This window comes from Typopeltis vanoorti, chromosome 10 (genome assembly GCF_054136105.1).
Source record: "Typopeltis vanoorti isolate ZY-2024b chromosome 10, IOZ_Tvanoo_1.0, whole genome shotgun sequence".
Classification (NCBI taxonomy): Eukaryota; Metazoa; Arthropoda; class Arachnida; order Uropygi; family Thelyphonidae; genus Typopeltis; species Typopeltis vanoorti.
Window position 1 is genome coordinate 81,460,112 of NC_143558.1, and position 16,768 is coordinate 81,476,879.

Sequence of the window (16,768 nt, forward strand, 5' to 3'; positions counted from 1 at the left end):
GGCTGCACTGCATAGTTCAGAAAGCCTGGACAGAGGGACGAATTCCTGATGATTGGAGTAGAGCTCTCATAGTACCCATATATAAAAAGGGAAATAAAACTGAATGTGAGAATTACAGAGGTATTTCCCTACTGAGTGTTCCTGGCAAGATCTATGCAAGTATACTTGAGAAACGGTTGAGAAGAATTGTGGAAGAAAAGCTTGGTGAAGAACAAGCTGGATTCAGGCCAAATAGAGGCTGTCAGGATCAGATCTTCACTTTACGACAAATAGTCGAGAAAGCATGGGAATATAACAAAGATCTGTATTTAAGTTTTGTTGATTTGGAAAAGGCATATGACAAGGTGCCAAGAGAGAAGCTATTCAATACGCTGCAGTTATATGGTGTCAATGGGGCATTATATCAAGCAATACTTAGTCTGTATTTGAGTTGTGAGTCAGCAGTTAGAATTGAAGGAAGTACAGGAAGATGGTTTAATGTTAAATCTGGTGTGAGACAAGGATGTACATTATCCCCTCTGTTATTCATTATCTATATGGATCACATTATGAAGGAATGTGGTATTAAACCTGATATCAAAATTGGAGATGTTAATGTCAGCTCTTTGCTTTATGCGGATGATGTTATACTTCTAAATAAATCCGCTACAAGTCTGCAAGATTCTCTGACTAAATTGAATAGCTGTTGTAATAGATATGGTATGAAGGTTAGCAATAAAAAGACAAAGACAATGAAAATAGGCAGAATCATTGAAAATGTCAACTGTGTTGTGAATGGAGAACCTGTGGAACAAGTAAAACATTTTAGCTACTTGGGCACAATTTTTACTGAAGATGGTAAACTAAATATAGAAATAGACAACAGAATCAGCAAAGCTGGTATCGTGGGAAGTCAATTGAATAAATTCATATGGAATAAGAAAGAAATTAGTCGGAACACTAAATTAGCTGTATACAAAACTGTGTTCAAACCAATTTTAACTTATGGATCTGAGAGCTGGGTCAGAAGTAAAACACTTGACCAAAGACTAGAGACCGCAGATATGAGAGTCCTGAGAAAGATTAGAGGCGTGAACAGATGGCATCAATGGCAATATCATATTAAAAATGAGGATATTAGGAAAGAACTTGACATTGTCAGCATCCAGGAATGCGTTAGCAGAGCTAATCTCAGATGGTATGGTCACTTAAATAGAATGGGAGAGGAAAGATTAGCAAAACAAGTGTTCTCTGCCAGGTTGGCAGGAAAACGACCCAGAGGAAGACCAAGATATAGGTGGATTGATACGGTACAAAGTGCCTTAGACGATAGAAATATAAGATCTGATAATGTTGGAGTCTTGACAAGTAACAGACTGATTTGGAGGAAAATTGTAGATAGGAAGTTAGTAATGATGTAATTTTTTCATGTAGTACTGTCATATCCTGTACACCCCTTGAGGGTACATGGCAGGAATTTGATGATGATGATGATGATGATGATAATATTTGTCGGCCTGGTTGGTCGAGTGGTTAACATATCTGCTCTCCAGCCAAAAGGGCTGAGGGTTCGAAGCCTGCTGTGGGCATGGATGTTTGTGATTGTCTGTAAAAATACTAGCAATGATGGTGGGCAGTAGATGGTGTTGGTGTAAATGATGTGGTTCACTGTAGTTGGTGGACTGAGTGGTGGAAATGGAGAACTGTAGAGTAGGTGCCCTCCCTTGATGAGTCTTTGGACTCCTTGGAGATGTCACATAATAATAATAATTATTTCTTTTTGGTGGTATCACCTGGCTTCTTGTATTGAGAAGGTCTGCTGAATAGCTTTGGATTTTTTCTTTTTAGAGAATTGAGAACAGCGAGTATCAAGTATCAATCACTCCATTTCATCAGGAAAAATATCCAAGACATCATATTGTGCTCTTCTTGGTGTAAGAGGATTTACCAGATGTTGCTGCCACTTTCATAGTGCATTGCCTCCTAAGTAACAGACTGCTCTGATTTTATTCTCTGGATCTCCTCTCATCCTTCCACCTTTGGCATACATAGGAGTATGCCAGGAGTTTGGGATAGAGCCTTAATGGACCAAAACACTAACAATTGAAATAACCTGCTTTGATAGATGGTGGCAGTTTTGGTCTGTTGAAGGTAAGGATGATGTTTCTGGTGGAAACTAGATGCCCATCCCTATGTATAAGGATTCCTCTTATGACTATCACTCCTTGGGTCCTTGAGTTCAGAGCATATCTCTTCATCTCAAAAATTAAAGAAGTTGCACTCTGATATTACGCCTCTAGAAAGTTTAAAGTTTTGTGTGAGATAACTGCGATTGATTGGTATTCCCCCAACAGATGTTGAATGGAATAATTTTTTGACTTTGCAAATGTAACTGCTTCAATAAGGATATCTCCTGAATGCAATTTCTTTACAGATCCTGCTAATCCTTCCAAACCCTTCTGAATGAAGGGTGACATTTTCCAATTTGACAATCACCTATTGAGTATATAATTAAGAACAGTAGTGTTTTTTTTTTTTACAGCTTTGAATGTTTTTTGTTTCTTATTTTGCTTTTCTGTTGATGATTGTATGGTTTCTGTACCTGTTTGAGGCTTGTTGAGGACCTGATAAACAAGAGGATGAAGAAGTGTTCATTCTCAAGAGCTCTCCACCCATCACAGAGTCACATATGGATGCTCATTCTCCAGCAAGCAATGACTGCACTCAGGAGTATGTCAAAGATATCATGGACACTATACAAGTATCACAGCAAGTCTTGGACCCTGTTTCTGGACCAATAGGGAAAGAGACCAACTGCAACACCCTTGACCCTGGCTGGACTAAAGTCAAGGACTGCCTGTCTTGCTGAAGCAAAGGCCAAAGTAGTGCAAGACTACCAAGTTTCCTGTTTCTGGATGTCCAGAGGTCACAATGAATGCAAACATGGCAGCAAGCTGTTGGAACCTAGTGATGGTGGTCTGGAAGGCAGGACAACAAACAAGACTCAGGAGAAGTAGAGTGAAGAATATGAGAAGAAAAAGTATAGAAAAAGAATAAGAATGAAAAGGACCAATTACATCACTGGGAGGTCCCCTCTATCATGAGCAGTTACCTCACAAAGAAGGGCAGAGAAGAAGAAGAAAGATAAATCATGCAAGTTTAAATGAGAATAGGTAAGTAAAAAGGACTTACAGGTGATAACTTGGTGGTTTAACTCTTTGTGGCTATTGCTGTTCAGGTAGAACAGCGATAGCCACAAAGCAGAAATGTGTTAAAATGTGGCAGGAATACTCTAAGGACAACATAAAGGACACACAGGATAATATGTAAAAGAAAACTAATGTAAAACTAAAGTAATAATGAGAGAATAAGAATGATTCTTTTCAGGTTTCATTAAGTTTCATCCAAGCTTTATCATATCAGAGCATGGTTGGATTTTCATTTTTGTATTTTAATACGTCTTTTTTTGATTCTAATTCCTTCACGCTACTTTAGTTCAACATTAATTCATTTTTCTGTGTGATCTTCCTATATCCTTTATAATCAATTCGTAACAAATTGTACAGCGTTCTGCTTTACAGATTGTGTTCATCAACTGAAGATCACAAAGACTTGAATTACATCATTTGTAAATCTTTTATTTATTCATTTTTACGTTATCTGTCTTCTGTACAATTAACTACATAGTCCATTTTCAGCATCTCGTTTTCACAAAACTTCACATGATCACTAATAATGCGCAGGCATGTGAAGAAAATGAGAGCAAATATTTTTTTTTATCATAAAACTCATTTCAAGATAAAATATTTAGTAAAATACACTGCATATTCCCATAACTGATATCCTATATCCCTTATTTTGCATTAAATATGCTATTTGCGATAAACTTGCCTATAATTCTTGTTTCTAGATTACTGGCTCACAACTAATTTATTTACCCTATAAAAATTTAATGCATCATCCAAATATGCTGGCCTGATTGGCCGAGTGGTTAGCATATTCACTCTCCAGCTAAAAGGCTGCAGGTTCAAATCCCACTGCACTCATGGATGTTTGGGATTGTCCGTGAAAATACTAGTAGTGGTCATGGGTGGTAGATGACGTTTGTGTAATTGCAGTTCACTGTAGTTAGTGGATTGGGTGGTTGATTGAGAGAGAGTTGTAGAGTAGGTGCCCTTCCTCAATGAGTCGTTGGACTCCCTAAAGGTGTCAAGGGGGGGGGGTGCTTAAGGGTCAAAGCTGTATAACTGAGAGGAGGCGTCCATGTAGCCTTTAAAGGAATGCGGAGAACTGACCAGAGCTTCTGACCTAATGTCCAATCCTCACCTTCTCGTGGGGTACCCTGTTAGGTATCTACCTGGATACTGAATGAAAGAGGAAGGATGGGCTGCCAGTTTGGGATTTAGCCGACCAAATTGTATTCCTATTGGCTTAAACCAAAATACAAAATGATGGTACAACATGACAAATTTTCATGCTGGCTGGGGCATCGGCTGGTTAAATAAGATCCCCGTTGTTTTCGCCAGGGAACCAGGGTGAACAGCGAAAAGTCAGCTACTGGAACAAATCTGACTTTGCTGTTCACCCTGGTTCCCTTATCTAATTCCTCAGCTAGCTCCATTTCTTTGCCATTCAGGCCTCTATTATGTTGATAGTACTGATCAACATAATAGAGGTGACTGAAACAAAAAAGACAAGAACTGCTAAGATCTTTCTGAGCAATAAATACAAAATGTTATATTCAGGAAATGACAATCAAGGAAAAGAAGGAGTAGCCATAGTATTCAACACTAAATATGAGGGTAATCTCCTTGAATGGCAGGCAGTCTCAAATAGAGTGATGTGGACAAATATGAGAATGGGGAACTGGACAATGAGACTTATTTGTGCATATGGTCCCACACTAGGTTCCACTAAGGTAGAAGTGTAGAATTTTTTGATGCTTTAGAAAAAGCAACTGACACAATGAAAAAGGAAAAGTTGGTCCTTGTTGGGGATCTAAATAGCAGAGTAGGAAATGATTGTCAGACATATAAAAATATTTTGGGAAAATTTGGAGAAAAGAGCAAAGCTAATAATAATGGCAAATACCTGTTGGATTTCTGCTCAGGACATGGACTGATTATTACTAACACCATATTCCAACATAAAAATGTGCACAAATTCACATGGAGAGAAGAGGCTAGGAATAAGAAAAGTCTCATTGACTATGTTATTGTTGATAGTGATGTTTTCTCCCTGGTGCAGGACACCAGAGTGTACAAGGGATTTGAAATTGAAAGTGATCACTATTTAGTCTTGAGTAAGATAAAATTGAATTTCATATTGAAAAGAACAACATGTAAGAAAGTTTTAAAGAGAATAAAAGTTGAGCAGCTCTCAGATGTGAACTGTAAACTAAAATACACAAAGATTATTGAAGAAAAAATGAAAGAGTTTGAGAACAGCAACCAAACCTTGGAGATTCAGTGGCAAGCATTGAAGAAAACACTGGTTGATTCAGCCAGACAGGCATGTGGTGAGGTTGTCTGCAAGGATAAAAAAAATCAGAACTCCATGGTGGACAGAGGAAGTTAAAGAGGCAGTGAAGAAAAAGAAGAAAGCATATCAAAAGTTCCTGGCAAATAAGTCAGCTTGTGCTCTGAGAGAATACAGAGACAAATGTAAGAAAGCAAAACACTGTGTAAAACTAGCTAAACAAAAGTCATGGGAGGACTTTGGCAAGAACATAGAAAAATGTGGAAAGGCAACAGGAATATATGATATTTGACCAGAAATGCTGAAGTATGGTGGTATAAAAGTCTTATAGTGGCTGCACTGCATAGTTCAGAAAGCCTGGACAGAGGGACGAATTCCCAATGACTGGAGTAGAGCTCTCATAGTACCTATATATAAAAAAGGGAATAAAACTGAATGTGAGAATTACAGAGGTATTTCCCTACTGAGTGTTCCTGGCAAGATTTATGCAAGTATACCAGAGAAATGGTTGAGAAGAATTGTGGAAGAAAAGCTTGGTGAAGAACAAGCACAATTCAGGCCAAATAGAGGCTGTCAGGATCAGATCTTCACTTTACGACAAATAGTTGAAATCATGGGTATATAACAAAAATCTATATTTAAGATTTGTCGATCTGGAAAAGGCATATGACAAGGTGCCAAGAGAGATGCTATTCAATACACTACAGTTATATGGTGTCAATGGGGCATTATATCAAGCAGTACTTAGTCTTTATTTGAGTTGTAAGTCAGCAGTTAGAATAAGGAAGTACAGGAAGATAGTTTAATGTTAAAGCTGGTGTGAGACAAGGATGTACATTATCCCCTCTGTTATTCATTATCTATATGGATCACATTATGAAGGAAAGTGGTATTAAACCTGATATCAAAATTGGAGATGTTAATGTCAGCTATTTGCTTTATGCAGACAATGTCTTACTTCTAAATAAATCCGCTACAAGTCTGCAAGATTCTCTGACTAAATTGAATAACTGTTATAATAGATATGGTATGAAGGTCAGCAATAAAAAGACAAAGACAATGAAAATAGGCAGAATCATTGAAAATGTCAACTGCTTTGTGAACGGAGAACCTGTGGAACAAGTAAAACATTTCGGCTACTTAGGCACGATTCTTAGTGAAGATAGTAAATTAAATATGGAAATACACAATAGAATCAACAAAGCTGGTATGGTAGGAAGTAAATTGAATAAATTCATATGGTATAAGAGAGAAATTAGTCAGAACACTAAATTAGCTGTATACAAGACAGTGTTGAAACCAATTTTAACTTATGGATCTGAGAGCTGGGTCAGAAGTAAAACACTTGACCAAAGGCTAGAGACCACAGATATGAGAGTCCTGAGAAAGATTAGAGGCATGAATAGATAGCATCAATGGCAATATCATATTAAAATGAGGATATTAGGAAAGAACTTGACATTGTCAGCATCCAGGAATGCATTAGCAGAGCTAATCTAAGGTGGTATGGTCACTTAAACAGGCAAGGAAAGATTAGCAAAACAAGTGTTCTCTGCCAGATTGGCAGGAAAACAATCCAGAGGAAGACCAAGATATAGGTGGAGTGATACTGTACAAAGTTCCTTAGATGATAGAAATATAAGATCTGATAATGTTGGAGTCTTGACAGTAACTGACTAATTTGAAGGAAAATTGTAAATAGGAAGTTAGTAATGATGTAAATTTTTCATGTAGTACTATCATATCCTGTACGCCCCTTGAGGGTACATGGCAGGAATTTGATAATGATGATGTTGAACGGTTTCAAGTAGTAATAATAATAAAATATGAATATTTTATTAAAATTATAATGACATTTCCCATGTTACACACTATGATCAAGTAAAACCTAATGCGATTCATTCCTGTTTGTCATAAGAATATTAAAACTAATTAATATTTTACAATAATAATTTAAAACTACATTTAAGTTTTGTATTATTAAATTTAAGTGATTAAAAAAAAATCCAAAATCATTCTTAAGAACTATTTAAATGTACAAATCACTAAATTTGACAAAGCTAACATCTCCACATGTGTAGTAAGCTTGGTTGATATTTAAAGTATTAACTAAATAATTTGTTATAAATAAACTGAAAGGATAAGACTGTACTCACCCCAGTGACAAAAATCAGAAGATATTACAAAAAGGCTACTAGGTTCAGCTAAGTGTTTGCTAAAAATCTTCCCATATAATGCTTCTTTTTCAGTAGTTAATGAACCAACCATTATTGGAATTATTGTAAACTGTTGACTAGGAAAAACGAGCAAAGACTATTATAACTAATTCACAATATTTATAAATATGAACAATATATAAAAGGATGCTAAACAGAAGCAAGAAAATGATCACAGCCAATTTTTTTTTAAAAAAGAGAATTTTGTAATATGATTTATGACGCCATTCATTATTAAAACTAATGAACCTAGAGTCATTTTTAGAATATTCACTGTAGACATTTTGCTTGTTTATGACAATAAAATGGAAGTGACTTGATAAATCTTAATAGATTCTAAACACATTTCATTAAATTCCATCTGGCCAGGGAGGAAATACTATCATTTTGAATTGTTTACCAATAAAAATATTCAAGTCATAGTTGGGAGAGGGAGGTATATATAAATATAAAGATATATATAATTATGATTATATATATCTTTATATAAATATAAAGATATATATAATCATAATCTATTTGAATCATTTTTCCAATAAAAGCAGTTCAGTTAAGAAAAAAGAAAAAAAAGTATATTTTTTTAAAATTATTCAGTCAAAAAAAAGGGAGCAGGAAAAAGAATACTTCAACATCTAGTCTTAAACTACATTTTTATAACAGCTGACACATGTACCGAAAAATAAATTCATTTGACCCCAATATATTTCATCTCATGTTACAAGGACATCAATCTTCATAGAGATAGAGAGAGACAAATTGGCTGACAACATTTAAACATGAATCGCATCGTATGTGTTTACTTCATGTCTTGGTCACAGCTGAGTTAATGCGAGAATGCGATGTGATTCATGTTTTAAATGTTCAAAGGGAAAGAATGGTTAGCTTTCATAATTTAAATACAAGCTTACATAACTTATTCATTATTACAAAAAGAACAATTCACTGTGGTTATTTCCACAAACTCTGAGACAGGCATGCAATCAGAGCAGTTAAGGTTCATACAATGTTACAAAGTTTCACAATTGTCAAGAAACAGATGATCAAATTAAAACTGCTGAAGAAAAGAATCTTAAGATTGATTTCAAAGAACTCTGAGTCTAATGTTGATGTCATGATAGGAAGGCCAGAATTTTCAGATTCCGAAAATTTGATGCAGTCCTGATATGTTAGATTCTAATCTCAACAGAAAGACCTGTCTGCATGGTAGAAGATAAGACAGTTTAAAAAGAAATCAAGCTATTTGTTCCGATGCTCCCTTAAGATAGGATATGCAAACTATTTTGCATCAAGTTGTAAGTTAGTTGAGGGATAAAATCTATCGATAACTTTCTGGATGGTGGCTTGGTTATATTCATTAGCAGTCAAGGTGATTTTATTCTTGTTTAACTCTTGAGTAAAAATCATGAGTAGTTATTTTAATATATAATTTCAACACATTCTGTCTTTTTCTCATTCTGTCACATGGAATCAAAAATTGAAACTATTGTAAATTTCTTAAGAATGCTATATACCAAATATCGATAAAATGCGCCACCAAATTAATCTGATAGATGCCTACATATTTTGCAAAACATCTAAAGAGTTTAATCAGTCTCTCCAAACGCAATTAATTAATCCATCAATTAATGCACGCTAAGTGAAACTGCATTAAGCGAATGCAATAAACAATAGGAATGATATTAATTCATCCATCAGCTAGCATAAATTTTGAAGAAAAAAAAAATTACAGTATAAACTATATTAGAGGATAAAATCATCAAAGTTAATAAAAATCAATTGCTTAAATTTTTATTTATTTACTTAAATAACAAGTACAACAAATAACCAATTTTAACAAATACTCAAATAATGAAAATGGGCAGAAACATTGAAAATATAACTGCATTGTGAATGGAGAACTTATAGAACAAGTAAAATATTTCAGCTACTTAGGCATGATTTTTAGTTAAGATGGTAAATTAAATATGGAAATAGACAACAGAATAAGAAAAATTAGTCAACTAAATTAGCTATATACAAGACAGTGTTCAAACCAATTTTAACTTATGGATCTGAGAGCTGGGTTAGAAATAAAACACTTGATCAAAGACTAGAGACCACAGATATATGAGAAAGATTAGAGTGTGAACAGATGGCATCAATGGCAATACCATACTAAAAACAAGAATATTACAAAAGAACTTAACATTCCTGTAGAGGAAAGATTAGTAAAACAAGTGTTCTCTGCTAAGTTGGCTGGAAAAAGACCCAAAGGAAGACCAAGGTATAAGTGCATTGATATAGTAAAATATGCATTAGAAAAGAGAAATATAAGATCTGATAATGTTGGAGTCCTGACAGGTAACAAATTGATTTGGAGGAAAATTGTAGATAGGAAGTTAGTAATGATGTAAGTTTTTCATGCAGTACTATCATATCCTGTACGCCCCTAGAGAGTACATATCAGGAATTTGCTGATGATGATTTTGTTCTATATGCTGTTCTGAGTTAATATTGTTAAAAAAATAAATAAATAAATTATGTAATATGCTTTGGCTAGTTGGTCAAGAAAATCTAAATTCAATTAGTTTATTACATTTTTTTCCCAGTTTTTCTTTTACACATATATATTTAAAATATCATCAAATTCTTGATATGTGAAATCTGGGGGAGGGGGGGGGGTGTTAACATATTATGATAAATAGTGCTACATGTTGAAAGTTTATCACTTGGTTAGACTATAATTCATTTAGTTTAATCCTTTATCCAAGTGTGAGCGAACAAAGTTTGTGCCTGAAAGTATCTTCAGGACTGAGGTAAGGTGGTGCAACACCAGGCAACTCATTGCAAAGGTGGAGCAAGCTAACATCGCTCCTATCTCAGTATCTCCCATAATGCAAAACATATCTCCTTGTGGATATGTATAATGTTATGCATTAAAGGAAGGGCCACTACCCAGACTAGTTTTGACCTTCATTGAGGTCTCTTCAGTGGGAGCCAGGCCCAAGTGGAGATACCAAGCAGAAGTATTAGCAAGGTCATCTCTACCTATAGGAGTTGCCAAACGACAACTGACCTTGCTAATACTTCTGCCTGGTATCTCCACTTGGGCCTGGCTCCCACTGAAGAGACCTCAATAAAGGTCGAAACTAGTCTGGGTAGTGGCCCTTCACTTAATGCATAACATTATATATATATCTGCAAGGAGATGCGTTTTGCATTATGGGAGATACTCAGATAGGAGTGATGTTAGTTTGCTCCACCTCTGCAACGAGTTTCCCGGTGTTGTACTACCTTACCCCAGTCCTGAAGATACTTTCAGGCACAAACTTTGTTCGCTCACACTTGCATAAAAGATTAAACTAAATTTATTATAGTCTAACCAAGTGAAAAATAAACTTTCAACATCTTTCTCTAAATCCAGAGTAATTTAATAAAAAGGAGGCACACCGTTTGGCAACTCCTATAGGTAGAGATGACCTTGCTAATGCTTCTGCCTGGTACCTCTCATTGGGCCTGGCTCCCACTGAAAAGACCTCAATAAAGATCGAAACTAGTCTGGGTAGTGGCCCTTCTCTTAATGCATAACATTATACATATCTGCAAGGAGATGTGTTTTGCATTATGGGAGATACTGAGATAGGAGTGATGTTAACTTGCTCCACCTTTGCAACGAGTTGCCCGTGTGTTGTACTACCTTACCGCAGTCCTGAAGATACTTTCAGGCGCAAACTTTGTTTGTTCACATTTGGATAAAGGATTAAACTAAATTTATTATAGTACTACATGAAAAATCGACATTCTTATTTAAAATAATATAATACACAACCAATTTCAAGAAAGCTGAAAGAACTGTTACAGGTAAAAAGTGTATACTTTTTAGATAAAGTTTTCACTTACTTTTCCATAATTTTAGCAATATATGGGAGATGCATTTCTATACTATGTTCATCCTCATCTGTGTGAATGGTCATTTCTTCAAATAGGCCTGTACTGTATAATTCTTCATAAACTATTTTTAAAATAACGAATTAACATATAGACTAATCTGAAGCCCATAAGTAATAATAAACAATAGCATGCATCTAAACAGGTATAATAAACATTTTACAATAGAACTGTGAATAGCAGATTTAATTTTTCAAACAAAAAAAAAAAAAAAATGCATTTCTGTGGTAACTGAACCAAAGGTGGTGATGATGAATGATAAAAGAAAAATTATTGATTATTTAAGCAATTACTCATCAAAAAACATATCCGAATAATCATCAAAGGAAAGGTGATTTCTATGCTGAAGAAGCTACAAATTTAGTTATTTCAGGGATTTTTTAAAAAATTTTATTAATGAAATTTATGATGAGACTGAAAATAATGAAATGAAGAACCAGACATAAATAGAGGAATAAATTTATAAAAATCTGAAAGATGAAATGGCAGGAATATAGTACAATGAAACATTAAATTCTGAATTAAGTATGAATAATTTAAACAATCCGTAGTGTACTCAGATTTTTTTTTTTAAATTGAATATTTTATAAATTTTATTTAATTTTTAGATTGGAATTACATTTGAAATTTGAATGTGAAAATATATATTAAAAAAACTAAGGACTAAAACCTATAGTACACGTAAAGGTGACAGTATGATAGTTGTTTGAAGAAATTCATCAGATTAGAAGGAGAAAACTAGTTATGAGGTGTACAGATATGAATATCTTACAAATGAATGTCTCTGAATACTGAATTAGATATTAAGACTATGTTGTATGATTGAGAGAGAGAGAGAGAGAGAGAAAAATCTGGAAATCCAAAAATGAGGGAAATTACAGCTGTTACACATGAATGTATATGTATGGGAAAGGGGAAGGATGCAGGTGAACATGTGAGAAGACATCTTTGTAGCAAGTGAATGTGAGAATAGGAATGAACAAAGAATGCAGAATGTAGTCTCTTGTATCTCCAATCTGAATGGTGCAGTGACTAAAAGATGCAAACTTACTTTTCAGGAATGATGGAGAGATCAGAATGAATGGGGGGGGGAGATATTGCTGATGACTGCAATGAACAAAAGAAATGCAGCAGGAAGGCAATGTTGTAGGGCTATGTATTTAAGGTTATCATTCATGAGGTAGAAGCCAACATCAGATTAAGAGAAGAATTTAGCCGAGCAAGCCAGTCATTATGGTCACGGATAAAATAAGTTGAGTTACTGACTGAACACTCTGCAAGGGGTATATATCATCCTAATGAGGTTACTGTTTTAACATATGTGACAGACACTGATGTGCGAAGAGAGGTGGATAAATTGGAGGCTCTTAGGATATTGCAGAATCTCAATGTAAATACAGCTTTGAAATTAGATGGGATATCAGCAAGGGTTTTGCGAGAATAAGCAAAGGAACTGACAATGCTCTAACTAGGCTCTTTAAGACTCGGCTTGGTAGAGTTCTAAGGAAGTGGAAAGAGGATAAAATATTTCCTTTGTATAAGGAACGTTCTAAGACTGCAGTAGCAAATTGTAGATCAATCAGTATCTCAGACATGGTGCTAAAAGTAGTAGAAAAATAAAGAGAATTCAAGAACGTGTAGATAAAAATATGATACTGTATGAGGGTCAACATGTCTTTGTGGAGGGTCTATTATGCCTTAGTAACCTACTAACTTTTTATAATAGAGTAACAACAGCCAAGTTGGATGAAGAAAATGACTACGCAATGATTTTGCAAAGGCATTTGACAGAATACTGGATGGAACTCAGAGTTAGGCATATTAGAACAAATGGGGATGGATATGACATGGTTAAGTGGATAAGAGGGTGGCTGCTGGGCAGATATCACAAAGTGGTTATAGAGGGACAGAATCAAGGCCAAAACAGGTGTAATGCAAGGGTCAGTGCCGGGACCTTTGCTGTTTCATTTGTACATGATATAGGAAATAACATGAAAGGAAATATTCAGTTCTTTAGGGATGATGCAAAATTAAGTAGAGTAATAGTTAATCAAGGTGACATGGAGAGCTTGCAGAACAATTTAAATAGGCTGTCAGTATGGGAAAAAGATAATGGGTGCCAGTTTAATGTGGAGAAATTTAAAGTTATGTATTTTGGGATAAACAGACTACAAGCCATGTATCACATTGATGGTACTATATTTCCAGAAAATAGAGGAAGTTAGGGATTTAAGGGTAGTGGTAGACAGATAAAGTTTAGATGACATATTGTTATGGTTGCTAAGGTAGCCCAGCCCATAAGATTACTTGGTTATCGAAGAACACATTCACATGTAGAGATAAGTTGTTATTCCTCTTTATAAGGCCTTGATACGTCCACATCTGAATTACTGTGCTCAAGTCTGGTCTCCTGGGTTTCTTGGGAATGAGAAAGCAGTGGAGAGAATTCAGAGGTGAGTGACCAAGATGATTAGTGGCCTGGGGGAATGTTCCCCATGAGGATAAATTAAAGGTGTGTGGATTGCAGAAGTTGGTTGATAGGAGAAAAAGATGGGATATGAGAGAAACATTTAAGTTGCTTAAACGGTTTTATAGGATAGACGCGATGCAGGGGAAATGTTTCAGCACTTGGCTAGAGGGACCAGAATAAGGAGTCATCCTTGGAGGTTGAATAAAGGTGTTGTTAGTAGGGATGCGAGGAGTAGATTTATTTGCTTTGAGAGTTGTGAATAAGTGGAATGGTTTGCCAGTCAGTTGTGAGTGCTTAGTCTGTTAAGAGGTTGAATGAGAGATATGATTGCATGGATAAATTGGGTCTTCCATGATGAGTCTTTGAACTCCATGGAGGTGCCCATATAATAATCTTTCCATTTAAGAATGTTCAAGTATACAGATTGGTCAATATACTTTCTAGGAAAAAATTTAATCAGCAATTTTAAATGTTTATTAGTCTCTTAAAATTTGATTATTTAGAGCTAGCTATATTTATTATTATTATGTGACACCTCTATGATGTTGCAATGCTTCACTGCAGAAGGGCACTGTACACATTAAATTTTCCACCAATTCATACCATCCACTAATTAACAGAATATGCTAGATAATCAATCTACACACATCCTATTTCCACTAAGTTTTGCTGTTGCATACTGGTATAATGAACATTTTAACAATACTCAAAAAAAAATTACTATACAACATATATTTAACTTACTATTCTGATCAACCGACAGGTCATAAAAGGGTGTACGATACACTTTAGCAGGGGAAAGAGCACATCCTGATAGGCGTACATGATGTGATGGTCCCAAAATAAAAATATGTTTCCTGGGGGAAAAAAAAAAAAACATTACATAACAATTACCCCACTGAGTCACAAGTTGAAAAATAAAGATTTTAAGCAGTGGTGAGCTATGGAAATTTTAACAAAGGGCTTGCGATGTCAAGCAAAAAAAAAGCCGTATTTCACACAAAAACTTTTATTAATATAGCTTGTGTACAAATGCCAATCAAAAAGTATGAGGGGACAATCAACCTGTAAGGGCTATCATTTTTAAACAAATATTTCATGATCTAAACATGAAATATTTGCACACAATCATCTGTGTTAATTTATCTTACATAAGAAAAACAATTTTTAACTATCAAAATATAAAAAAAATCAAGTAACACCTTTTTATTCCTGTATATAGGGAGTAGGTGAGGCCGTTTTAGCCTTATCTAACTTTTGGAGACTGAGTGAGCAGTTCAATCTCCACTGGTACCCAATCAGAGAGAGCTGGCACAAGACTATCACTAATTAAGTGGCACACAGTGAAGAGAGACAGCTCAACAAGTGCTGCCATCTCGTGGTCTCTAACCCTAACAATTGTATTTAATGTCTGAAATAATGTCGCTTCTACGGTTGATTTTCTTGAGTTTACGGGACAAAAAACCCGAATTTCCAGAAGACAAAACCCACTTGCCCGTGCCAGAGATCGACTAACTCGGAAACCGGTTGAAAAAAGGCTTAGAAAAATTTCTTCTAGTTGACTAGATTTGAAACCAAGAAGTCTTCCTTCGTGCAGTCAAGTGCCATGGTGTGCAAATGCCATATCCACTGAGCTACACAAGAATAAAATCTTTTATAATTGCACTTATGAAATAGTCCGCATTTTTGATAAACAAAATAAATTTCTTTTCTTTGCGATAGAAGTTTTTATGACAAACAATCTATAAATAATAAATAAATATTATTTGAACACAATAATATTGAAGTACGTTATATTTCTCTTTTGTTTTTATACTTTAAGTGATAATCAAGGGGCATTATTTTATAGTTCTATTTATTTATATGCGATTACCAAAAGTGAATTCTTATTTGTAAAATGGTAGTAACAGTAACTATAATACTTTATTTAATAAAATCACTTTGTTAGGTTACCGTATGAGTTTGTCGCTTAATATATTTCAAAAATGTTTTTTTTTTTTTTGAAAAAATAAAAAAGTAAATAAGAACAAGGGGCTCACAAATTTGAGAAAAATTTAACTAAGGGCTTGGGTGAACCCCTTATAGCTCACCACTGATTTTAAGTAAAAGTATTTAAACACTTAAAGACCAAACATTTTACTACCACAGTCAAAGTGATAGTAAATAATAGATTCAAATTAAGTGGATATGGAATCCAACATTATTTCATAGCCGAATATAGAAACTACAAGTTTCATGTTGAATATATAGAGACTATAAAAGTTTCGGCAGATACAAGCATACGCCAACCTTTCATGACAGAGCAACTCGTAGTAAAGGTGGAGCAAGCTCCGATCACTGTCCTTAGTATTTTCTCATAATGTAAAACACATCTTCTAGGAGATGTATGATGTTATACATTATGGAGGGGAGGTCACTACCCAGACCGATTTTGACCTTTTTTGAGGTCCCATCAGTGGGAGCTGTCCGCGCGGTTAGCCTAGTGACTTTGCGCTTCGCAACCATATGCCTGGGAAAGGAGTGTCCTAGGTTCGATTCCCGTCGGAGACGTGAGGAGCTGAAGGATCTTCCTCAGCCATAGCCAAGTTAGCCGGTCTTGGGCGCAGGCAGTAGGGTTTTTCCCGCCAGTTTATCTGGTGTTTTTCATCCCGCAAGCAGGCAAACCGGCCCCTTGAACACACAGGGATATAGCCAAGAA

General features: G+C 35.1%; 1 protein-coding gene across 2 annotated transcripts in view; it reads right to left on the bottom strand.

Annotated features, from left to right (window-relative positions):
- The window catches only part of LOC150102540 (protein MEMO1-like), a 128,178-nt gene that overhangs the window by 50,380 nt on the left and 61,030 nt on the right, over positions 1-16,768 (bottom strand). For both annotated transcript variants that reach the window (XM_090398915.1, XM_090398916.1), the window contains exons 4-6: positions 14,815-14,927; positions 11,553-11,664; positions 7,614-7,750 (exon numbers count right to left, since the gene is read on the bottom strand). In XM_090398915.1, coding sequence (XP_090255041.1) covers positions 7,614-7,750; positions 11,553-11,664; positions 14,815-14,927 — 362 coding nt within the window. The remainder of the gene's footprint in view (positions 1-7,613; positions 7,751-11,552; positions 11,665-14,814; positions 14,928-16,768) is intronic.